This window comes from Heteronotia binoei, chromosome 8, assembly GCF_032191835.1.
Source record: "Heteronotia binoei isolate CCM8104 ecotype False Entrance Well chromosome 8, APGP_CSIRO_Hbin_v1, whole genome shotgun sequence".
NCBI lineage: Eukaryota > Metazoa > Chordata > Lepidosauria > Squamata > Gekkonidae > Heteronotia > Heteronotia binoei.
Window position 1 is genome coordinate 40,281,088 of NC_083230.1, and position 26,449 is coordinate 40,307,536.

At 39.1% G+C, this 26,449-nt stretch overlaps 1 protein-coding gene across 4 annotated transcripts in view; it reads right to left on the reverse strand.

Annotated features, from left to right (window-relative positions):
* The window catches only part of NELL2 (neural EGFL like 2), a 271,279-nt gene that overhangs the window by 67,249 nt on the left and 177,581 nt on the right, over positions 1-26,449 (reverse strand). For all 4 annotated transcript variants that reach the window (XM_060244945.1, XM_060244946.1, XM_060244944.1 and 1 more), the window contains one exon: positions 4,075-4,197. In XM_060244945.1, coding sequence (XP_060100928.1) covers positions 4,075-4,197 — 123 coding nt within the window. The remainder of the gene's footprint in view (positions 1-4,074; positions 4,198-26,449) is intronic.

The window sequence follows — 26,449 nt, forward strand, 5'->3', positions numbered from 1 at the left end:
CACAATGGCACTGGGGAATGTTTCAGTGTACAGTGCATCTACTATGGTTGATTGCATGGGTCCTTCCCAGGCTAAGAGGATCCAAATTATGTGGGAAAGACAGTGCACTGGTGAATGTGGGCCTCAAAATCCTATACTATTGTCATGAACCCATGAAAAAGTGCCTCTCATAGCGCCAATACAATGTTTAAGCACCTGATTGATGTATGATTTGGGACCCTTTGGAATTTGGATTCTGATTTTGGAATTAAGGATCTTTAGATATGGAATTTAGAAAACCCGGAACTTCAGAATATCTGGAACTTTGTAAAAGTCAATGGGAATAGCCATTTTTCACTTAAAAAACAAAAAAGGCAAACCACTTTTATAGAAGGTTTCCCTCAGTCTTCTGTCCCTTCCCACTGCCTGTGCCAATCCCAAAGAACTGTAAGATGTGGCAAGTGCACACAGCAACAGCCATTAGTGGCAGGCATAAGGAAATGACTACAATCTGGGCATGAACCTTGAACAGTGCAAATGCCACCAAGGTAGCACTGAAAATGGCACCAAGAAGCAGTGGACAGCTGTTACTGGTGAGTATGTAAATTAAAAAATCGCTAAGAGACACCATAAATTTTAAAGAACAAAACAGTGTTCTCCCATAGATCCAGAACAGGTTGTTAATAGGGCTAGAAACCGGGCTGATTTGTGTAATAGGAAAACTCTATTAGAATATAAAAATAGGAAAGAACAGAGGAAGATCACTTGTGCATTTCAGTACTCTACCTTGTCAAAAGGAATACAACAAAGTATTAACAGAAATTGGCATGCGGTAGTGCATCTTCCAGGATGTAATACACCACCAAATATTGACTGGAGACAGGGAAAAAGCATCAGAAATTACATTGTGAGAGCAGATGTACTTGCTAAAGTACCAGAAACTAATAATATGCCTCTAGAGTTCCGTCAGTGTAAAAGATGCCAGGCACGCAAGCATATGATTGAAGGCAGAGCTCTTTAGGACTACAGGCCAATTTTTTTGCAAGTTGTAAAACTTCCAATGTAATTAATTTAGCAATTTGTGTTTGCCAGAAAAAATATGTGGGATCTACTACAAGACCAATTAAGAGCATAAATCTAGACTTTCTAGACTGGTGGAGAATGTCCCGATGGGAGAACACTTTAGATCTACAGGACATAGTATAGAGAATTTAACATTTTGTGTGATTTTTGTACAAAGAAATAAACCATTTCAGAGACTGGATATACAGAAATGTCTTTTACAGAGAGAATCAAGGTTCATTTATGATTTAAAAACATTTTAACCTTTGGGATTGAACAGGGCAATTGATTAAACTGTATTTTTATAAATTGTTTGGTGGTTTTTGTATGTATAGTTAGCTTGAACATGTATAGTTAAGGGCCCCTTAACTATGCTTCTGTTGGCTTAATTAAGCTCACCTGTTGGTTTTTTTAAAAATGTTGTAACAAGGCTCTAAAGTTTTGAGAACCTGGAAGTATAACAGACATGTTCTGAACCTTGTTGGTCTCCTGTGAATATATTATAAAGATTGGGGTGAGTGTTCTGTTTATGATGTTTTGACAATTGTCTGACTATTTTTTGACTATTGTATAACAATTTAACATGACATGTATGTATATTTTTAGTTCCAGTGATAAATAAGCCTCCAAACTGAAGAAAGACAGATGAAACATCTTGATATCTAGAACAGACGTCTTTGGAAGGGCTTCTTTTAGTTCCACAAACTAAACACTGGAATATTGTTACTCTTTGGAAAGACTGTTTTTGAACTACATGCTCTTGTCTATTTGCTACATGTTCTTGTCTATTTGAAGTTCTACATGCAAGCTTTGTCTGAACACCACTGATCTCTACTGTTTTGTTGTTTAAAATTTATGGTGTCTCTTAGCGGTTTTATAATTTACATAGCTGTACGCTAAGATCCTATAGTTTCATTACTGGTGAGTAGGCAAACAGCCTGGACAGCACTGGTGGGCATGTATGGGCAAGTGGACAAATACTCTGGGCAGCGCTAGCAAGTAGATTGGAACAACAGACACACAGAGACACATAGATGAATGGGTGGGAAATACCTCAACAGCACTGGGCACAGCACAGTTGAGTAAATGAGACCAGCCTTGGAATAGCAGTTGGTAGAAGGAAAGTGGCAGCAGGAGGAAGCAGCAGATTGAAGCATGATATACCCTATACTGTGGATTGGAATTTGCCATTGTCAAAGGGAACCTCAAGGAAGCCTGCCAATGGTTAGTTGACCTTAAGGAAAACCAGTTTTTCCACAAATCCAGACTCCAAGTGTGAGTGGTATGTACTGACAATATCCCTTGCCCAAGAGAACACACTGGCTTTGTGGGCAAGACATCAGTGCCCTGCCATCTTGGTCAGATGTTCCTGAACAGACCTCTTTTCAGCTCAAGGGATCCATTTCTTTCAGCATGCAGGGCTCCTGCATGTGCACCTCCACCGCTGCCTCTGTCCTCCCTTTGGGGTGGTGTCTCTGGTAAACAGGCCCCTACTATATCCTATAAATCCTGCCTTGCTGTTGTAGGGTCATGGTGGACTGCTATACATGGGTATAGGGGCATCTGGGGGCTAGCACACAAGCTGGAATATATAATATTTTTCTGTACATACTGTGCTGTGTAGAGTGGCTCATGCACATGGTCAAACAATTGAACAGGGCTACATTTACCACTCAGGATGTGTAATGGTATAGTATAGCCCAATCTTGTAAGATCTTGGAAGCTAATTAGGGATGTTACTTGGATGGGAGCCCACCTAGGATAATTTTGCAGAGGAAGACCACCTATGCTTAATCATCCACCTTGAAAACCCTATGGGGTTGCCATTAGTCTGCTGTGACTTGATGGCACTTTTATACCAATGGTGTACTTAGCCTATTTGGTGTCTGGGGCAGATAATAGTTAACACCGTCCTCCTTGCTGTCATGTCACAGCTGTCTTATGGCAACCTCCTAGGGTTTTCAAGGCAAGATATATTTGGAGGCGATTTGCCATTGCCAGCCTTCACCTCAGCCCTGTTTATCTTCTGAGATCTGGCAAGATCAGGCTAGGCTGGGGCTATCCAGGTCAGGACTCCTCCTCTATAGGACAAATCATGAGACAAAAAAAATAAAATAATAATGGCCAGAAAATCAATTCAGGTGATGCCTGAATTCAGCCATTTTGGTCTGAAGGAGCAGAAGAATGTTTGGTCTTAAAGGTGACACTGCACCCAAACTTTGTTTCATTGGTCAGAAAAGAAACGCAGACAGTGAAAAATGTATTTTATTTAAGTTTGTATATATAGTCATGCCAGTAAAAAAAAAAAATCAAATTCCAACATTCCATCATAAGAGTCAGTGTAGTGTAGGATCTGGAAATCCAGGTTCAAATCCCACTCATGTTATGGAAGCTTGCTGGTAACCTTGTGCCAGTCACATTACTCTCAGCCTAGTCCTGACCTGGGTAGCCCCAAGACAGCCTGATCTTGTCAGATCTCAGAAGCTAGACAGGGCCAACTGGAGGCTGGCAATGGCAAAACACCTCGAACCTCTCTTGCCTTGAAAATCATACAGGGTCACCATAAGTCAGCTGTGACTTGATGACAAAAAAAAAATCCATCACACTTCTGGTGTTCTGTTATGCTATGCTCAGACTTTCCTGTGCCCCTAGTGGATGCAGCCAGAACAGCATTTTAAAAACTAAAGGAAAGATGTTCGACTGGATGCAGCATGACACTGGCTTCAAGGGTCTTGTGGGGTGGAGTGCATCCCCCGCACCAGTAAGCCACAGCTTTACACATACATACACATTTACCACTGCATGGATACATGTGCTAGAAAGCTATATTGGTGTATCCACATGCACTGGTAAGCATGCTTTTGCTGTTTTATTTGTAAAATGTATAAGACCTAATGCTGAAATGATTTAATTGTGCCTCAGCCTTCTTTATATTTGCTGAACTGGAATTATTAAAAGGTACGCAGCTTTTCTGGTATCAGTGGAAAAAAACAGAGTTTAGAATGGAATTTACTTTTTGTTCTTATGGCTTACCTTTGCACACAGTGCCATTTCCAGTATAACCTGGCTTGCAGACACAGTTATGCCCTCCCACAGTGTTGAAACACAGTGCATTTTCATCACAGTTGTGCTGGTTTGTGAGGCATTCATCATGCTCTGGAAGGTAAATGTATATTATTTGGAATGCTCAACAGTAAAAGTCAGTAAAGAAACAAAAATACATTTCCATGCTAACAAACTGAAAGTTTTCTGTGGTTAGTGCAAGTGATTCACAGTGTTTACTCAACAAGCTAAACAAGAAGCATTCCCTGGGTTTCGAGACAGTGGAAAGCTCTGTGAAATGTGGTATAACATTTTACTCTGTTCACTAAACACAGGGGAGGTAATCCAAAGCCTTCAAATAAATTGGAACTTTGTTAGAGATGTCAACAGAATGTACATCCACAATCTTAACTTTGAGGGGAGGGGAGGATAGTGCAAAAGAATGTAAACTAGAGAAGTGCACCAGGAAAAAAATAACTATTTGTTTTTAAATCTGGATTTTAGAGAGGGCAAAATTATTCATATTCTGTGTTAACCAGGTCTCCAATATCAGTTCAGTATCCAGATTCAGGTATTTCTTGGGATTTCAAAATTATTTTGTACCATTATTTCCTGCAGGGAATCTTTCCAGGGGAGTGGGGAGAGGCTGGAGTAGCTGTTTTTTTAAGCTAATGACACCAAAATTGCAGCAGAGTTAGTGATGCCGGTCTACTAAGGACCTCTTCCAGGATTCAATTGAATTGGACCAAGAAGTTCTAATCTATGGGCCCCTAAACAATGTGCTCCCAGCTATCCCCCGTTGTATCTGATGGGGAAAAAAGGCTCCATGCTTCCTCCAGGGCAAAGAATAGCCAAACATACTGCAGCAGGCAATCACTGGCTTACAACCTCCCATTGCAAGCAGAACCAACAAGTCCAAGAGAACCAATGTCAAATAAGATAATCCCAGAAGAGCCACAGGCTAATTTGGTAAACCTACAATATCTAGTGTTAAACCACAGAATCCACCTAAGCCAACTGAAGCAAATGAAGGGACACTACTTCCAGCTCAAGAGAACCAATGTCAAACCACCGAAGCGAAGTAGAACCATAGTGGCAAACTTCTACTAACATGTGATTCCATTGCCCTGTGAATATTACCCCCTTCCCCTCTCCCTTCTGTTGTCCGAGATATCTGCAAAAACAACATCATCATCAACAACAGCAGCCGAGTTTGGAGTTTTAAAATGCCAGCTCCAGGTTTTCTCAAATATTACTGAGAATATTCAGGATACCAGTATTGATGATTCTTGAATATCTATCTTGATCCTGAACAGATATGAAAAACACTATTTTTGAGTGTATATTCAGACTGGATATATCTGAACACACATAATTTAAATGCTCTCTCCCTTCTTTTTTTACTGTATAAGCAATGGGATTTAAGTTTCACACAGTACTTGTTTAAATATCAACATGGATTACATATGCAAGCAAACATTCATCATAATTTCTTTCACCACAAGTTTTATTTATAATTGAGTGCTTATTGTTATCCATATATACTATCACTCCTGATTGCTGCCCATATTGGTGTATTTCTGGAACTGGAAACCAAGTTTTTGAATGTTAGTGATGACTCAGATGCTAATTCTTTCTGAGTCATTTGGCAATTTATCTGAAGTTTATTCTTTCAGTATTTACGTTTATTAAAGTAAAACAGTAATTTCCATATAGCAATTATTTCAAGCAGGGTTAGAGCTGCAAATCTGATTGATCACCAGATTACTGCCTAGGAGTTTAGCAAGGCATCATTTTCAGAAACAAAATGACTGAGACAGATCATGCTTTTGTGTGCCCCCTTTTGATCAATAATTTTCAAACTGTGTTCCAGGGTACCCTGGGGTTTCTCAGAAGCATATCAGGGCTTTATCAAAGATAAACTTCTTACTACTATCAATTATGATGTGGAGACTGAGCCAGTATATGACCACTGTATGTGACCCAGTATGTGACCTCTGTCTCTTCCTCCAATTCCACTAACACATTGTAGTGCTGTGGCCAGAATATTTAAGTATTTAGCAAAATGTGTTAAGGATCTGCTGCTTTTGATTTCTGAAGCATAAGTATTAATTACTTCCACCTCAGCATGGATAACTATATTATTACTCATAAATTATTTAGCCATTGTAATAAACTTGTTACAGCATATGACTTTGTGACCACCAACAGCAGTGAATTTCACAGGCTGGCTCCACGTAACTTTATCAAATATAAATGATTCTTTCTACTATTAGGAAAGAACAAGTAGTCAAAACTTTGCAAATCAGGGCCACATGTCAGCTATGCTGTGGAATTAAATATACAGACTTGACTGCTTTGTATCATTATCTTAATGACATTGAAATGTAGCTTGAATTATTTTTTCTCATCTTGTGTAATGCAACATGAAAATAATTGTGGGATGCTATACCATATTGTAAGCCCTGGACCCCCTCTCCACCATCTATGGACCATGATTCCCCTGGCCCTGGTGCCAGACCCACGTGGACTCTTAGCCAATATGGACTTTTGCCCTTAAACTCACATGCATACTGCCTTATTGGACATTCAGTTTTATTGAACTTCAAACCTTTGGCATGGGTGCCAACCCATTATGGACATTTTACTCTGTGTGAACTAAAGCAGCAAGATTCTCCAGCCAGGCTCCAGACAGTTCCCTGTCTGTTCCTGCTATTGGTGTGACTGTTTGAGTTTCTCCTGACAAGAAGGACTCTACATTGTGCTTCCGTAAAGAGCTGCCCAGCCCTGCAGCTGCATTCCTGTCATCAGAAGACAGTGCCAAGAAGCAGCCCTCACAGAAGCCATGTTCCTGCTATGTCCTAGAACAATAACTTTCAATCCTGCCCAGTGTCATGAGGGTGGGACGAGAGCCCCACATACTCCAATAATGCTATGGAAATGTAAAAGAAGAAGCCAACTGTCAACAATGTCATGTCTTCACACCTATCAAAAGACTGTTCCTACTGACCATCTTGGCAAGCATCTGACACAATGAAACATCCAGAAAGATGTTCACTATTGAGGACTTAATCCTGTTATGTAGACCTCCTCCATTATGGTAGCTCAAGTGTCACTAGAGTTAGTAATTTGGTGCTAGAGTGACATATTTCTTTGTTTTAGCAATGGTTTGCACTAGGTAAAACCATCAACACTCATTAATCCTTTTGTCAATTTCCTGGAAGCCACCTCCAGGGTGATCAACTAAAGAGAAATCATGGAAAGGTGGAGAAGGGAAAAACCAAAGGTTTCCATGTACCAGCCCCAATAAAGAAAACAATCTTTAGAAAATCATAATGTAATAAAGTAGAAAATTAAGCCTCATAAAGTCTTGCCACAGATACCTGTTTCACTATAGTGCTTTATTTGTTGCAGTATAGTGCTTTGAAGCTTTCTTGCCATGTCTTGAATGTGAAAAATTCAGCTAGAGAAGAAGCAGTTGTGAAATGGGGACAATGGAGTATTATTTCATCTACTAAATATCTCCTGAGCATAGCTGTGTGGAAATCTTATGATTCACTATCTTTTCATTGGAAATTTCATTGGAAGATCCGTTATTACTATTAACAGACTGGAAATTTTGGATTTATGTCCTCCATTGGACTTATATGGAATGTAATGAAAGGTGGTTTTTTCCCACTATGTGAAGTTCCCTTTGTGATGAGTTTGATGTGGTTTATGTTTCATTATCTGTGGCTTAATTTCCAATGTTAACATGGGGCTTTATTTCATATTATATGAGGCTTAATTTTCTACTTTATTCCATTATGATCTCCAGGGTGATGTCAGGTGTCACCTGACAGAGCCTCAGGACATGAATTTGGCTATAAGAAGGCCAGCTTTTGGCCAGTCCGATGTGTCTCTTGTGGTATCCCCACCTTTGCTGCTTGAGCCACTGCCACCCCCAAATACCTGATCAGTGTTGGGCCCATTATTGTGAGATACACTGGTCGTTTCTAGCTCCCCCTTCCCTTATCGCCATCGCTATTGGCTCATGCTTCTGAATTCTTCTAGACTGGTAAAGTATTTCCCTGTCTGTGTTACCCCCATATGTTTCCCTATCCAATTTTCTTGTCATTTTCCTAGGACTATGTGATTGTGTGATTTATTCCCTTGTGTGCTAGAACTATTTTTCTAATAAAAATCCTTTTCATTTACCACAAATCTCATTGTTTAGGGTTCCTGGGTAGACTGCCTCCTGTATACATGGGTTACTGACCCTGCACATTTGCCAACTTTGCCCATCTATTAAATTCCCCTATACCTCATTTGAGGGCAATTTGGTTAACAATATATTGATATGGAAAACACTCTAATGTCTGATAGGTGCCATTTCTTTACTGTCTGGAGAACAAAACTACTCAAATAAGGTAGAGTTTACTACCTTGACAATTTTAAATAACATATAACCTTAGCTCAAAAACATTTTAAAAATACTTTTAGTACAAAACAAAGTTAGAACTGACACTTGTCAAACTGAGTTAGAATTGCTGTCAAATTCAGTCTTCACTGTAGTCAGCAGATTCAGCACCAACTACTCTTTTCAATGGTCTGGTGCTTGTAGAGTCTTGCACACTATTGTATTAGTACATCTCTAAGGGAGATCTATGTTTATGTGCCCCTTCATGCAAATGTATTCTTATAGGAGGAATAGGACACTTGCCAGTTATAAATTGACAATCTTTACTGGTGGCCATCACAAATATAGAGTCACAGAGGCAACTATACTATCCACTGTGGTAGATGTTATGTTAATTTATTTGTTTATTTGTGGAGGAAGCAGTGATTCTTGTTGATCAAAGAAAATCTTAAGTGTCAGAATATGCTTTTTGGTCACCATTTTGACAATAATCCTGGCTGTAGTATATGGAACCTATCTCTTTAAGAGATAAGCTTAGGACCTCCCTCTCTACACTCGAATGCATGTGTCTTCTGAAATGTACTAATTAGAACTGGGTTGTTAGTAGTTAGAACTCCAGTGTTGTTAAGTTGTTCCCTGCCTTGCTGTTCTGCACATCAAAGAAGGTGCTTGAAGACATTCTGCCTCTGTGTCTCTCTGACCTTAGGGCAGACCATTTACCCGTTTCCACAATGAGTACATTTTACAGGAGAGCCAAACACTACGCTGACTTTTTATGCAACTTCAGCTGAAATTATACTGTACTTTCAGTACTTTGGTTAAGAGCAATAGTGATATAAGCAAGATGATCATATTTGTCAGATAATATCCAGTCATTAATTTAGCACCAGCTGTAAAAGATTGTCAGAAAAATCTGAGACCAATTTCGCACTAGAGTTTTAATCCTGGTTTAACTCTGTCCTCAAACTGACCTTCAACAGTAGAATCATAGAAGCAGAGAAACCAACTTTATGACTCTATGGTTTTAGTGTAGAAAGTCAGTTTGGGGACAGAGTTAAACCAGGATTAAAGCTCTGGTGGGAAATTGGCCTGACTGAATAGGTAAACAATACTTTGAATCAGTTATGAATCTTCAAATTCACAACAGATGAGTTCCAAAATTAAAATGTCTGAAATTTTTTTAAAAACCAAAGTATCCAATCTCAAAATCCATTTTTCTAAGTGACAGTTTATCATTATAGCTAGCTAGTTTCTGAATGGCCCAGAATGACAGGAGTGTGAGATGATTATTATGTTCTATAAAGTGATTAACCAGGAGACCATCTGCTTTTAAAGGCAGATGCTATTTTTATATTCTACAATATGGCTTTTTAGATTTGTCAGTGTTTTCCCAATACACAATGTATGACAAGGATACTGATGACAAATTACCCTATTGAAGATGCATGTAGTGAAGTATGTATTCTTATTATCTACAGGAATAATTATTTTTTCATACTAGAGGTATACTTCAACACATGTAAACTATGGGCCTTTTGGTTTTGCATAGATTAAATGAAGACCCAGATCTCTTGCAGATAACATAGACAGAAGACCTGCCTTTTCCCCCAGTAAGTTTGCCCTGTGGGAAAAGTGTTGAAGATAAACACATTTGGTAATTAATTCTATTTCAGATAATTTTCAAACCTGTTAGCCCATGTATTTTTGTGTGCTATTTTATACTTGAGACATATGATTTTAACTGTGTGTTGGTGAACAGACCTCTAGATTGCTTTGGAAGTATGTATGTTTTTTCTCTGCAATATGATAATGTTTATAGTCAGTAGGCTTTTCCAGTTTATGTAACATTCTTACTTGTGCTCAGGTTTCTTCTAATGTGTTTTTCATATCTTATATTTTGATTGTTTTCATATTATTTAATTTATGTTCCTATTACATCATGTTTCAATCCCTCTGACCTAGCTATGACAAAACATGCAGGAGCTTTTAATATTCCAGCATTAAATTTTCACTTCCCTACTTAACTGTCAGCATTTGTCTTTGCCTACTCATTGACTGGTGCAACTCTTGTTTTGCTGTTTTAGGAGTCTAGCCCCACTAAAAACTCTAGGCAGCAGAAATTATTTTAAAACTCCAGGGAATTTTTACATAAACACAGACTAGACTAGACTAGATTGCATAGTCTCAATGAGGTTACTCTCATGTCAGAGTACATAAGAACATAAGAGAAGCCATGTTGGATCAGGCCAATGGCCCATCCAGTCCAACATTGTCACACAGTGACCAAAACACCAGGTGCCATCAGGAGGTCCACCAGTGGGGTCAAGACACTAGAAGCCCTCCCACTGTTGCTCCACCAAGCACCAAGAATACAGAGCAGTGAATTCCAACTATACGCTATGGCTAATAGCCACTGGGGACATCCCACTTTGGAGCAGCTGGCACAGAAAGCGGGCTTTGGACCAGGAAACAGCATATATCCTCTCAAAGGGGAACATCCCCTGAATGTGTGTGTATTGGGGGTAATGATGCTTCCCTCCCTCATCTCCTTGTGTGGTCCAAAGGTTCCTGATTTTGGAAACCTTAAATCAAATTCTAATTTGTACAGATTAGAATTGTACATTAGAGTACAGATGTCCAGGCACTCACTTTGCACTAAGAAAATATTTTGAAATTTTAAACAGAATCTTAAACTATTTCATCTTATTATATCTGCTGACCATGTGAGGTAAGATCATAGGAACTGTAGGTTTTATTTATTTATTACTTGATTTATAGCTGACCTTTCTCACTGAAACTCAGGGCAGATTACAAAATATAGAGAACAGTTCAGTCAGACAGCATAAGGCATCCAACACACAATGCAATAGTACAAGAACCACAGAAGTAGAAAACAATGCAACAAAAAATGTCTAAAGCCTGACATAACATAATGCTGAAAGAAAGAAGATGAAAAGATAGAGATAATGCAGTAAAAAAGATAATTCCAATCCCTTCAATGATGGTTAAGTGACATCTCCAATCCATGTCTATTGCGATGCAAGTACTAGGGGGGAAATGACTATTTAACCTATGATGATATGACGAGACATGGAAGAATAAAATATTGTCAAGATATACAAAAGGAAGGAAAGAATATTCAATGGCTGACATATCATCAAATGGCATCTAAATACAAAGAATTAATAGCAAAGGAAGGAGGCCACCTAAGACAGAAAAATGGTCTATGAACATTTGATTACGGGTGATCTAAAACAATCTGTTAGGAAATATATATAAAATATTATTGCAATATGAAACAGAAGCAGAACAAGTGAAGGACTGTATAATCAAATGGATGAAGAACTTTGGAGAGAATATCCCAATGAGCCAGTGGGACAGAATATCCCAATGAGCCAATGATTTCTTCATGGACAAAAAGAAATCAAGTTTACTGAATCTCAAACACAGAGAGAGAAGTGGTACAAAATGTTTTTCAGATGGTACATCACACCCAAAGAAACTGCAAAAGCAAACAAGAGTCACAATGTCAGATGTTGGAAGTGCAAGAGTACAGACCCAACCTTCTATCATATGCAGTGGTGTTGTAACAAAGCTAAAAAATATTGGATAAAGATCCATGAAGAAATACAAAAGATATTGAAAGTCAATTTCCCGATGAATAAAAAAACCCCATAGATACAAGTGGGCAGCTATGTTGGTCTAAAGCAGCAGGATGACCTCCATCTGTAGTTTGACAGTTCTCTGCATCACCCGTTGAAGAATTTGTGTTGATTCTTCTGGTTAAGCATCCATTATGTCTGATCCAGTATCCTCCTGCTTACCCAGTCCACTACTGTGTTGGAAAGTCTGGCTATGTACACTGCCCTGAGTGATTTCATGTGGTTCTCCACCCACTGGAAAAGCAGACCTGCTTCTGTGTGAAGAGACCATGATCTGGTGCTCCCCTAATGTTTGATATATGACTTGGACATCATGTTGTCCACATGAATCAGAATGTGCTGCCCCAACAGTAGTTCCTGAAAGACTAGCAACCCTAACCTGATTGCCCTGAGTTTCAAGAAGTTGATGCTCCTGGATGCTGCCTGCTTGGACCAGGTGCCCTACACCATTCTCCCTTGAGAATGAGCTCCCCAGCCTATGAGGCTCACATCTGAGGTGACAATTATATTCCTTAATTCCTGCAGTGGGCCCCCCTCCAAAACTTGGTAGGAACTCATCCACCATTGGAGATTCTGCACTAGCATTTGCAAGAGATCACCATCCAGAATTCTTTATTGTCTATCAAGTCCTAGAGAGTAAGGAGGAACTGCTGTAGGTGGCAAAGACAAAACCAGGACCACAGGATGACATCCTGACAGGGCACCATCACTCCAAGCAGTCTTGCCAGGGACATCACCACCCATGGCTGATGTGTAATGTCTCATATGGAGACCATGATCTTTGCTTGAATATTACTTCCAGGTGCAGCACCTGTTTTGTGTCTATCACCTCTAGGTGCAGCACCTGTTGAGTGGCAGCAGCTTGCTCTTCTCCCTGCTTATGATGAACCCATGGTCCTATAGGCAAGAAATGGTTCACTGAACATCCTCCAAGCCCCTCTGGAGGGACACTGATTTTATCAGCAAGTCATCCACATACAGAAATATCGCTGCCCCCTGAGTCCAAAGGTCAATGAGACCAGCATCTTGGTACCCATACTCAGGGATGGAATTCTCTAGCAGGAGCTCCTTTGCATATTAGGCCACATGCCCCTGATGTAGCCAATCTTCCAAGAGCTTACAAGGCTCTTTTTTGTAAGCTCTAGGAGGATTGGCTACAACAGGGGTGTGTGGCCTAATATGCAAAGGAGCTCCTGCTAGAATTCCACCCCTGTTCATGGTACATACAAACACATACATATATACATATATATATAGGTGTGTATGTGTGTATTCTGACATGAGGCATGGGCAGGGCTCATTTTGTAGCAGGAGCTCCTTTGCATATTAGGCCACACCCTGACATAGCCAATCTTCCAAGAGCTTACAGTAGGTCCTGTAATAAGAGCCCTATAAGATCTTGGAGGATTGGCTACATTGCAGTGTGTGGTCTAATATGCAAAGAAGCTCCTGCTACAAAGTAAGCCCTGGCATGGGGCTTCTTTTTTAATGTTTCATCTTGCTGGTTTTAAGATGTAAGCCACCTTGAGCCCATTTTTGGTGTAGGACAGGGTGAATGGAAAGGAAGAGTGCAGTACGGGAAGTGAAGCCCACTGTAGGCAAACCACAGGAACGTCCTGTGTGATTCCTGAACTGGGAAATGGAAGTAGGCCTCTGAGAGATATGTGGAGGCCAGAAAGTCCCCTTTTTGTATTGCTGAGACTATTGTCTTCAAGGTCTCCATTGTTAATTTCTTCTTGATCCTCCTGTTCAACCATTTGAAATTTAGGATGGCTCTGGTGTTCTTGTTTTTCTTTGGATGAAGGACAATACCGTTATCAGAAATAACCATTTTTAAAAAATAGATAAGGCTTATTAATGCTTACGAAGTGTTCTGAGAGAGAAATAACAAGATGTGGTACTCTCTTCTGACCCAAGTCCCATAAATTTAAATTCTGTTTGAATTAAATATGATCCACAATCATACTGATCTTCCCCATAATATCAGATATACTTCTCAGTGGTCATATACGTCTTGCAAAAGACTACATATGAACTGTACTTGTCCATAAAGTATTTAAATTCCAATAATAAACTCAGCTATCTGTCAAAACAGCAAGCTTCTGACATTTTCAAAAATTGTTTGAATGCATTTTGTCGGAAATACTTAAGGTCATCTGACATTTCATGTCTTCATTTGTCACTTCTAATGACAATGAAACATTCACAATTCATGTGATGTCTGACCTAACATTACAATACATCTAGGTTTGACCAGATTGTTCCATGTCAACTCTTTAGTCTACTGGTCCTTCAGCATTCAGTTCTTTGATATTACTAATTGTGTTACATGTTCAAATCACTTCAGTTATCTTTGCTAAGCAGGAATCCTAAATCAGTTCTTACCCCTAGCTTTAGCATACCAGGGATCCCTAAAAGGAAAAATAATGTAACACTATGCAAATGCTTTGCTTTCTACTTGTTCAGATACTCTGGCCACTATTTGCAAAATCCTTGATTATTCACATTCATTTTTGTAGGTCTTTCACCAGTCTAGGACATGGTTGACTAGAAGGGTCATGTATACCAGTAAAGATAACAGCAGGACCTCACAATTGGTGTCTGAACCTCACAACTGCACAATATTTTGTTGTGCAACTAGCTTTTTCTACAAATATTTGATATATCTGATCCTATAACTTTAACACCTAATTTGGTTTAATATTCAGCAGCTACTGTTAAAGTGACCATTAGGGCTATTAAACAGACACGGATATTTGCCACATGCATGCACACATTTTACCAACTCCACAAACTGGAAGAACAGATCTCACCACGAGTAACTACACTGTACACCAGTTGCTCAACTCCAGCACAAATGAACTGAAATTTGTCTGAGGAACCTATTAACTGCAAATCCAGTTTTGTGTAATGTACATTTGTTTGGATACCTGGAAACTATTTAAGCAAATTAAAGAAATGTAAGTTAAGACTTAAAACTCTTGAAAGGACTAGCTAATTACCATGAATATATCTTCTACGGATATGAAATGCATTTACAAATATCTCTGTAGCAAATGAATTTAATAACTCTTGTACAAGAGAGTAAAAAATGTCATGCTAGAATTTAAAAATTTGCTGATGATTGTTCATTAGATTTACATTATATTTGAATGCTATACTTTTATGTAAAAATTCCAGTAAATGATAATGTCTGGCCTCTCATTTGCATGCTGCTCCTGTTTCTTTTGCATGGAGGATCTGGCCAGGGGAACAAGCGGAAGTTCTTTCAGAAGAAGTAGTTGTGAATTCATCTCTGACTGACTCCTGTATACTAGTCTATTGTAGACTCCTGTATACCAATCTATTGATCCCTTTCCTATTCCAAGTTTCATCTACTCCATGTGATATTGAAGCAGGGCTGAAATAAAAAGATATTAAATAAGGTAAATTGAAAGCCATCAATTAGGCACAAGGGCAAGAAAACAAAAGGTCAAAGAGATTTTGAAAGTGCTTGCTAGATGTCTCTGTGATATAATCCTTCTAGATTGCGAAAGTGAGAAAAGAGGAAGTTACTCCTTCACCCACTGGCTTTGCCGCAGCTGCCTAAAAGAGGAACTAGAAACTGGCTGGAATAAGCATTGAGCAATATACCTTGGAAAATGTCTCGGGAGCAGGTCAAAGGTGCAAATGTGTTTTTGATGACGGATATGAGGGTTAGCAACATCAATGCCATGTATGGAAAGACTCCCCCTGTCTCCTCCTTGTTCCTTTAGTAATATGATGCTTGTATGGGATATGGGGTGGTCCTTTCCTGTAATTGGGCGATTGTTTACTGGAAGTGATTGTCTGTGACTATAAAACTGTAGACCTTCCTGAAATCAGGGCTCCCAGATTCATTTAGACATGAGTCTGGTCTGGGGTCCATGTACACGTTAAATAAACAGCTGTTTCTTCCTGATTTCGCCTGTGGCCTTGTTTTTGCCTGACCACCAAGGGCTAAGGTTGCTGCTACAATTTTACATATTTAAGACCTCTGGTTTTGTTCATAGATATCCCACTTACTTGGAGATGGCCTCTCCCAACATGGGTTTGGCTAGTACAGCAGCCAATTTGTAGTGGCTGGATAATGGCTGAATTCGGGGCTTTTTTTCTGGAAAAAGAAGTACCAGAACTCTCAAGAAGGAAATGAAAGAGAAATGTACAGGTGCCCCACATGAACTTTAAAAAGGTAAAGGTAGCCCCCTGTGCAAGCACCAGTCATTTTCGACTCTAGGGTGACGTTGCTTTTCACAACATTTTCACGGCAGACTTTTTATGGGGTGGTTTGCCATTGCCTTCCCCAGTCATCTACACCATCCCCCTAGCAAGCTGGGTACTCATTTTACCAACCTTGGAAGAATGGAAGGCTGAGTCAACCTGGAGCCAGCTACCTGAACCATATTCCGCTGGAATCTTTATATATGTGTGTGTGTGTGTGTGTGTGTGTGTGTGTGTATGAGAATTTTGTTTCCATGAGGAGGTTCCATAACTCCATTCCACTGCACTCCCCCAGAATTTTTATCAGTACAAGTATTCAAAATGACAGGATTTTCATCATTATGATTTATGATGACAATTCAGCTATTTATTTATTAAAATATTTATACTCTGGGGGTTTTTGCCTTGTGGTTCATACAGTAGAATAACTAATTCCTCTTCCCAAGAAAATGACTGCAGCTTTTCACTTTTATTAAAAGTTCTAGCAAATAAAATGGGCTTGAAGCATCTTCTAAGACTTCTGACTTATTTGATTTATATCCTGCCCTTCCTGCAAGTGGGCTCACGGCAAATAACAGGAAATTTTGCATAGACATTAAAAACAATTATTACAATAAATTACTTAAAAGCATTAAAAAGATAGCAATTATTTTCAATTGAAATGTCATTGGGGTTATGAATACAATGGAAAAGGATTCACCAGGGAAGGGAAAGGATCAAAGCATTATTTATAAGAATTCTCTCAGTTAAAGTCACTTTAATTGTATTTATCTTTTTTGTTTTCATAGCATAACACTATTGGCTTTAGGCAATATTATATGGATTTACACTATAAATCCCCTTCACCTCTCATGGAACCATTCCTTAGGGTGGGAGCTACTTTAGAAAAAGCATGGGTTCTACTAGATGCTATATAGACTGTGTAAAGTGGGGAAACAAATTGAAGGCCATAAAATTTAAGCCCAAATTATTTTTTAAAAACAAAACAGATTAGTCACAATTTATCAAACACTGGGGAATGCATAAAGAGTAGGAGAAAAGTAATTTTCCAAAGAAATCAAACCTATTAACTGAAGATCTAGCTATCTATACAATTTTAAATGCTTGTAATGTAAGACACAGGTGATTTCTTTTCAATCCCTCAAAATCAGAGATAAGAGCATGTTGCAGTGGTAGGTCCCTTGTTCAGCAGTCTGTAACAGAGTAAATGATACAATTACCTGTGGTAATTACCGTTACTGACAATATATTTCCCCCAGTGATCACTTTATGAGATTCTAAGCTTCTTATCTTGTCAGTACAATCCTTACCTCAATGTGCACGTTATATTCTTATGCAGACACTGTTTTCCTTAAGTCCCATTAGTCAAAGACAAATATTGATGTAAGCAGTGTAAATTCAGCTTTCAGCTGCCCTTTTAGGAAATCACTTCCTATCATTCTAACATCAGTTTATAAACTAATTAGCTATAATCTATTTTCAATTGAAATGTCATTGGGGTTATGAATACAATGGAAAAGGATTCACCAGGGAAGGGAAAGGATCAAAGCATTCCATTGAAATGTATTAGAAAAAAGTCTATTATGATCTGACAAAATACTTCTCTTAGTTGAAGTCACGCTGATTGTGTTTATCTTTTCTTCCCCATAGCATAACACAATTGGCATCAGGCATTATTATGTCGATTTACACTACTTTGTTATTTATTTATTTATTTGATTTATATCCTGCCCTCCCTGCAAGTGGGCTCAGGGCAAATAACAACAGGAAATTTGGCATAAACATTAAAAATAATTGTTACAATAAATTACTTAAAAGCATTTAAAAGATGGCAAAACATGAATTATTTATAAAAATTCCAGCGGTGATATTAGATAAGCAAGACTCACAACAGAATAATGACATCTCTTTGCATGGGCAGATGTAATAGGGTAGTTTTCAGCAAGGCAGGTCAGTTGATTGAAGTCTACCACCTCAACCAAAGGACTGGCAGAACAGCTGTTTTACAGGCCCTGCAAAACTGCAATAAGTCTTGCAGATCTCTAACCTCCAGTGGGAGTGTGTTCCATCAGGCAAGGACCAGGACAAAAAACCCCTGGCCTTGGTTAAGCTAAGCAGACATCTTTCAGGCCAAGGATAGCCAACAGATGTTGGTCAGCAGAGTGTAAGGCTCTCCGAGGGACATATGGTGAGAGATGGTCCTTAGATATGTCAGTCCCAGGTTTGCTTTAAAGATTAAAACCATCACCTTGAAATGGATCTGGTGCTCAATTGGTAGCGAGTACACTTGGTGTAGAACCACCTGGAAGAGGACCCACGCAGACAACAGTTAGCAGGTGTGCCACATTTTGCACAAACTGGAGCTTCCAGATCAGATTCAAGGGTACGTCTGCGTAAAGCGAGTTACAGTAATCTAGCCTGGAAATTACCATTGCATGGGTCATTGTGGCCAAGTCCTGGGAGGAGAGACAGGAACCAGTTGCCTGATCTGTTGGATGATAAAAGGCAGACCTGGCAACAGTGCTGACCTGGGTCTCAATAGAAAGTGATCCAGGATCACCCCTAGACTGCTCACCCTCAGTGCTGACACCAATGATCACACTGTGCAGCACTCCACATTCCAGTGGGCAGGGCTTTTTTGTAGAAAAAGCCCATCAGGAACTCATTTGCATGTTAGGGCACACCCCCGATGCCAAGCCAGACAGAACTGCGTTCATGTGCATTCCTGCTAAAAAAAAACCCTGACAGTGGGTATCGCTGGGACACCATCTCACAGAGCAGCACCTTCTGCCCCAGACAGAATGTGTCGTTCTGTGTAAAAAAAGAAATCATCATAACTCATGTTCTGAAATGAAGTATTAACAAAATCACAGCAGCTTTAAAAAACTAAAAAGGAGGATATGAATGTACATTAGGGATGTGAAAAAAAAAGAGTATTTCCTGATATTCCCAAATCCCGATACTAATATGATAAATAACTGGGATTGCTCAGAGCTGCAAAAGAGTATCAGCAATGACAGCTCCATGCTGTTTTGGCTAGGACTGGCTCATCTGAATTAAAAAAAAATGTTTTTTATCAGTCTGAGTCATATCAGAGATCTGTATGCAGCTTAATAAATGCCCCCCAAATACTGATAAAGTAATTCTTAGTATTTTCCCCCAACACAAAATGTTGTTTTATTATAGAAAATTGATGTATACAACAAAAAAGAGCAAAATGCAATTTGCAAAATTATATCATATCATTACAGAGTTTAAATTATTCAGTAGATACAATGCAAATAATACTTTGGGGGAAAGGAGGCATATCTAGATATAAGTCTACTATGTGTAATTCTCAGAGATTGATTTTTTGGGTCATGTAGAGATTTAAAAAGTAACCAAGAGGAATAGACAATTAGAAGGGAAGATGTTATGTTCTGACATGAAATTTAGTACAGGGGAGCAAACAGAAATAAATTTATTGTAAATCCTCTCCAAATTGATGAAGTTATGGTTCACAAATGTTGAAATTTTATGAATAATAAATTGATCCCAAATTTTATCATACCAGACTTGTTTGGAGGGGTGTAATGAAGCTTTCCATACTGATGCCATGGTGAGACGTGCTACAGCTATAAGCATGATGCTCAATTCTTTATACAAGTTGTTTTGGACAGTGTCAACCCAGAGATTCAAGAGCATTAATTCAGGAGTCATCAAAGGCAATTGTTAGGTGATTGTGTGGATTTGTTGGATAAAGTGGGGCCCTTGGATAACCAAGGGGTAAAAGAATTACTGAAGGAGGATAGGGAATGGCTGAGAAACTAAATGCATTTTTTGCCTCCGTCTTCACTGTGGAAGATGAGAAGTGTTTGTCCGCTCCAGAACCATTAATTTTGGAAGGGGTGTTGAAAGACCTGAGTTAGATTGAGGTGACAAGAGAGGAGGTCCTACAACTGATGGACAATTAAAAAGTAACAAGTCACCAGGTCCGGATGGCATACATTCAAGAGTTCTGAAAGAACTCAAAGTTGAACTTGTGGATCTCCTGACAAAAATATGTAATCTTCCATTGAAATCTGCCTCTGTTCCTGAGGACTGGAAAGTAGCAAATGTCACCACCATCTTTAAAAAGGGTTCCGGAGGAGATCCGGGAAATTACAGGCCAGTTAGTCTGTCTTCAATACCAGGAAAGTTGGTAGAAACCATTATCAAGGACAGAACGAGTAGGCACATTGATGAACACAAGTTATTGAGGAAGACTCAGCATGGGTTCTGTAAGGGATTATCTTCCCTCACTAACCTGTTACAGTTCTTTGAGGGGGTGAACAAACATGTGGACAAAGGGGACCCAATAGATGTTGTTTACCTTGACTTTCAGAAAGCTTTTGAGAAAGTTCCTCATCAAAGGCTCCTCAGTAAGCTCGAGAGTCATGGAGTAAAAGGACAAGTCCTCTTGTGGATCAAAAACTGGCTAATTAATAGGAAACACAGAGTGAGTATAAATGGGCAATCTTCGCAGTAGAAGATGGTAAGCAGTGGTGTGCCACAGGGCTCAGTACTGGGTCCCATGTTCTTTAACTTGTTCATTAATGATTTGGAGTTGAGAGTAAGCAGTGAAGTGGCTAAGTTTGCAGAGGACACTAAATTGTTCAGGGTGGTAAGAACCAGAGAAGATTGTGAGGCACTCCAAAGGGATCTGTTGAGGCTGGGTGAGTGGGCATCAACGTGGCAGATGAGGTTCAATGTGACCAAGTGCAAAGTAATGCACATTGGGGCCAAAAATCCCAGCTACAAATACAAGTTGATGAGGTGTGAACTGGCAGAGACTGACCAAGAGAGAGATCTTGGAGTCGTTGTAGATAACTCACTGAAAATGTCAAGACAGTGTGCGATTGCAATAAAAAAGGCCAACACCATGCTGGGAATTATTAGGATGGGAATTGAAAACAAATCAGCCGGTATCATAATGCCTCTGTATAAATTGATGGTGCGGTCTCATTTGGAATACTGTGTGCAATTCTGGTCACTGCACCTCAAAAAGGATATTATAGCATTGGAAAAAGTCCAGAAAAAAACAACTAGAATGATTAAAGGGTTGGAACACTTTCCCTATGAAGAAAGGTTAAAACGCTTTGGGCTCTTTAGCTTGGAGAAATGTCAACTGCGGAATGACATGATAGAGGTTTGCAAAATTATGCATGGGATGGAGAAAGCAGAGAAAGAAGTACTTTTCTCCCTTTCCCACAATACAAGTGGGCATTCACTGAAATTGCTGTGCAGTTGGGGAGGGATGGTGGCTCAGTGGTAGAGAATCTGCTTGGTAAGCAGAAGGTCCCAGGTTCGATCCTTGGCATCTCCAACTAAAAAGGGTCCAGGCAAATAGGTGTGAAAAACCTCAGCTTGAGACCCTGGAGAGCCGCTGTCAGTCTGAGTAGGCAATACTGACTTTGATGGGCCAAGGGTCTGATTCAGTATAAGGCAGCTTCATATGTCCATATGGGTGAGGGCAATGCGCACGCGCTAAGACTCGGACGCCTCGTCCCCACTCTCCCTAAGAAAACAAAGATACAAGCTGTAAAAGAACATAATTAAAAGCGGGAGTCATCGAAACTGGCTGCGAGACGTCTAACATAAGGAGGAGCAGAGTGAAAAGATAAGTGGCTTAAAGATAAGCAAGCTTAAATAAGCAATAATATCAAAGGAAAGGAGGGGAGGTTGAGGAAGCTTAGATAACATGGCGGTCACTGTGAAAAGCCTCTCAGAGCAATTAGCACAGTTCCAGACTTTAATGCTTGAATCTCAAGCTAAAGTACATTCAACGTTGGCTGACTTAACTACACAGATGCAGAGCTTAGGCACAGAACTTAAGACAGTCGCTGGCATTGCAACAGAAGCAAAGGCTCTTTCACTGCAAAATAAAGGGGAAATTGACCTTTTGAAAAAACAATCCACAGAACTTTCAGACCGAAGCAGGAGGAAGAATGTTATCTTCTTTGGCATTTCAGAAGAAGTTAAGTCTTGCGACTTAGAGCAAACACTGGTGGATTTGGTATTAGACCAGGGCATGGAGATACAACTAGAAGAAGTAGAACGTGCTCACAGGCTTCAAACAAGAAGGAAGGGCGGGGCGCCCCGCCCAGTTATAATGAAACTAGCAAGAGAGAAACTGCAGCAAAAGGTCCTCAAAACACTTAAAAAAGCCAAAGACTTAACTTTTAAAGGCAGAAAAGTTTATGTGAAAGAAGACTTTTGTAAAGAAACATTACACCAAAGATCTCAAATGAAACCCTATGCACAGAAACTTAACCAAAGCGGCATTAAATTTAGCTGGGCATATCCAGCGTCTTTAGTTATCTACCAGGATGGAAGAAGACTTTGTGCACGGCACCCTGAAGAGGCACGGGAGCTATTAAAGACATTGGGAGCAGATGAGAGGAGCAGTGAACCAATGCCTATGGAGGAACCTCACCAACCCCAGTCACAGGAGCAGGACCTAGAAGAAGGATCATCCACCCGATCGGAGAAAAGGATAAGACTGTCTCGAGACTGAGACATATTAAGGGAAGTATCCAAATAAAAACAAAATGGTTAAATAAGTAGCAACATAACCCGGGAGGGGGGGGAGTGCGCTTGCTCAAGGTGTAGAGAAGGGATGAGTGATCATCCTCAGTCTATGGCTCTACACAAAGGGGGGGGAGAGATGGGGAAGGGGAGGGAAGAGGTATTTGGGAATGGGAAGGGGTACAAAAGTAAACTAGGTATTCAGCCAGGGGTACAAAAGAATGGTAGTTTTCGATCTAAATATGGATAAAACATTAAGGATGCTGACACTGAATGTCAATGGCTTGGGATCAGACTTAAAGAGATACAAGCTCTCTAGATTCCTTAAACAACAAAATATAGACATAGTTTGGCTCCAGGAAACTCATAAATCTAAAAGAGATAAAAGACCCTTGATTAGTGACCCAAATTGGGAAACTTTGGCAGAGGCACGGGGATGAAATAAAGCAAGGGGGGTAGCAATCCTAACTCATAAAAGATATGATATAAGAACAATAGAGGTGATAAGAGATGCTGAAGGGAGATTTGTCATGGTTAAGTGTTTGATTGAAAATAGGTTAACATCATTGATAAATATATATGCTCCAAATACAGGACAGAAAACCTTTTTATTAAAAGTTCTAAAAAAAGCTAGTAAATTTATTGAAGGGGAGGTGATATTAGCGGGAGACTTTAATAAGGATCTTAATAAGGATAAAATAATAAATTGGAGACAATGGAACTTTATTGAAGTATATAAAGCTCTTAAATTGGTGCCTGAGCCCACATACTTCTCAGGGAGATATAAAACGACTTCATCTTTAGATTATGTATTAATTAATAGAACATGCAATTGGGAAATTAAAAAAGTTATTACCCACCCAATATGGATATCGGATCATGCCCCGATAAGTGTAGAATTTAAAACAACACATAAGCAAGCCAAAAGAATATGGAGATACAATAATATGGTTATGGCTAAGGATAAGGATAAAAAACATATTATGGAACAAACGAAGCTATTCTTTCAAGAGAATAGAGGCACAGTGGGAACAAATATCTTATGGGACGCAGCTAAGGCGGTGATCAGAGGACAATGTATTATGAAAGAGAAGGAGATAAAGAAAAAATGGTATGCAGACAGAAAAGGCAGGCTCCAAGAATTAGGTAAACTGCAAAAAGACCAAACTCAGAAGTTTTGCCCCATTAGACACAAGTTAATTAGGGATTTACAGAAAAAACTAGATGACCTAGACTCTATGGCATTATGGAGGAAACAGGTCATGGTAAAAAATGAATACCAGAGAAATACTCTTAACTCAGCTAAGAGACTAGCAAATTTTCTAAAAAATAAGAAACAAAGGCAAAGTGTGAGAAGTATTAGAGTGGATAAAAAGCTAACACAGAATTCAGAGGAAATAAAAGCAGCATTTGAGACTTTTTATAAAGATTTATATGGTGAAAAAGGAGTGAAAGATTTCGAAGAAGAGATAGGAGTAAGGTTGACAGATACAGAGCAGAGAGGATTAGAGGACAATATAACAAGACAAGAGATTGAAAGGGTGATCGATAGTTTAAAGGTAGGAAAATCTCCTGGACTGGATGGATTCTCAGCAGAATTTTATAAGGAAATGAGAGAAATATTAGTACCAGAATTGCAAGAAGTATTTAATAATATACTTAAAGGGGGCATAGCTCCAGACACATGGAGAAAGGCAGAAATCACAGTGATTTTAAAACCCCAAAAGGATCCTCAAGAAGTAGGATCATACAGACCAATTAGCCTATTGAATCAGGATTATAAAATTTTTGCCAAAGTAATGGCCAATAGGCTTAAAAATATTATACAAAAAGTTATAAAAGAAGATCAATATGGTTTTGTAGAAGGTAGGAACATTGCACATCCAATCCAAAACATAATAAATGTTTTGAGCCATAACAAGTCCGGGAAATTGGCGTTATTGAAGTTAGATGTTTATAAAGCCTTTGATACACTGTCACATAATTTTTTGTGGACAGTTATGGATAAATATGGGATAAGTCAATCAACAATAAGGGTATTTAAGGAGATATATAGAGAAGGTACAGCTGTAGTTAGACTTAATGGAGAACACACGGCACAATTTGCAATCCAGAGGGGAGTTAGGCAGGGATGCCCGATCTCCCCCTTTTTCTTCATAATGGCAATGGAACAGTTAGCCCAACGTCTCAGAAATTCGGGGAGAATTGAAGGATGTCATTTAGACAAGGAAGAAATTAAGTTGAACTTGTTTGCAGACGATCTGATTATAGTCATAGTCAATCCAAAAGAAGCAGTAAAGGAGATACAGATCATATTAGAGGACTTTGAATCAAACTCAGGACTAAAAATTAATATGGCAAAATCAGAAATAATGTACATTAATGTAAAAAAAGAGGAAAGGAAAGAGATTCATGAACGAACAGGGATAGGACTAGGGGTCAAGAAAATCAGATATTTAGGAATAGACTTAGTCAAAAATGTTAAAAAGTTGGTAGAAAAGAATTATAACAGAATATGGAGTACGATAGTAAAAGATATGAAGAGATGGGGCAAGAAGATGTTAAACATAACAACTAAGATTAATATAGCGAAAATGTTTTGGACTTCGAAACTACTGTACTTATTCCAAACGATACCTTTAGAAATTAAAAAACAAAAACTCGATAGTTGGAACGCGAAAATAAAAGAATGGATATTCGGTAGCAAAAAAAGTAGAGTCTCAAGGCATTTCATATATGCGCATAATACAAACATGGGTTGGGGGGCCCCAGATCTGAGGAGTTATTATGAGTCATTTCAATTAAAAGCATTAATGGAAATAGGAGAGGAAAGGGAGAGGAAGTGGGTAAGAGTAGAGAATGAGGCAAATAATGGAATAGGGAATTTAGGGGTTTTCACTGGACGCAAGATCAAAGTTAACATATTAGAAACAGGACCGAGGAAAACAGCACTAATGATTTGGAGAAAATGGCAATTAAAATGGTTAAAGGGAACATCTAAACAAACCCCATTAGAGGCCTTGGATGAAAAGAATGACGATAAAGGATGGTGGAGATTACTCAGTAAAAAAGGGTATAACAAGCTACAAGATATGTTAGTTGGGCAGACACTCAAACCATTGCAAACGCTATACGATGAAATAGGTAGGAAATATTGGCTGAAAATAACAGGATTATATAACAGAATTAGGAAGACAATAGAAGACAGATTGGTGACTGAAGGAGAACCAATGGAGGAGTTGTTAAAAGGGATGATAAAAACAAAGAAAGGGACAGTAGGAAGGATATATAGGAAAATGACGACGGATAAGGAGGAGATAAAAAATTTAATTCAAAAAAAATGGAGCTCTGAAACTAACTTGGCAGATAATGTATTTGACAGTCTCAAGAAAGGTATACATCAGCTCAAAATGCATAAATTTAGAGAACTGGAGTTAAAGTTCCTCACAAAATGGTACAGAACACCAGCAACATTAGCCAATATGTTCCAGGGTTTGAATTCTAACTGTTGGCACTGTGG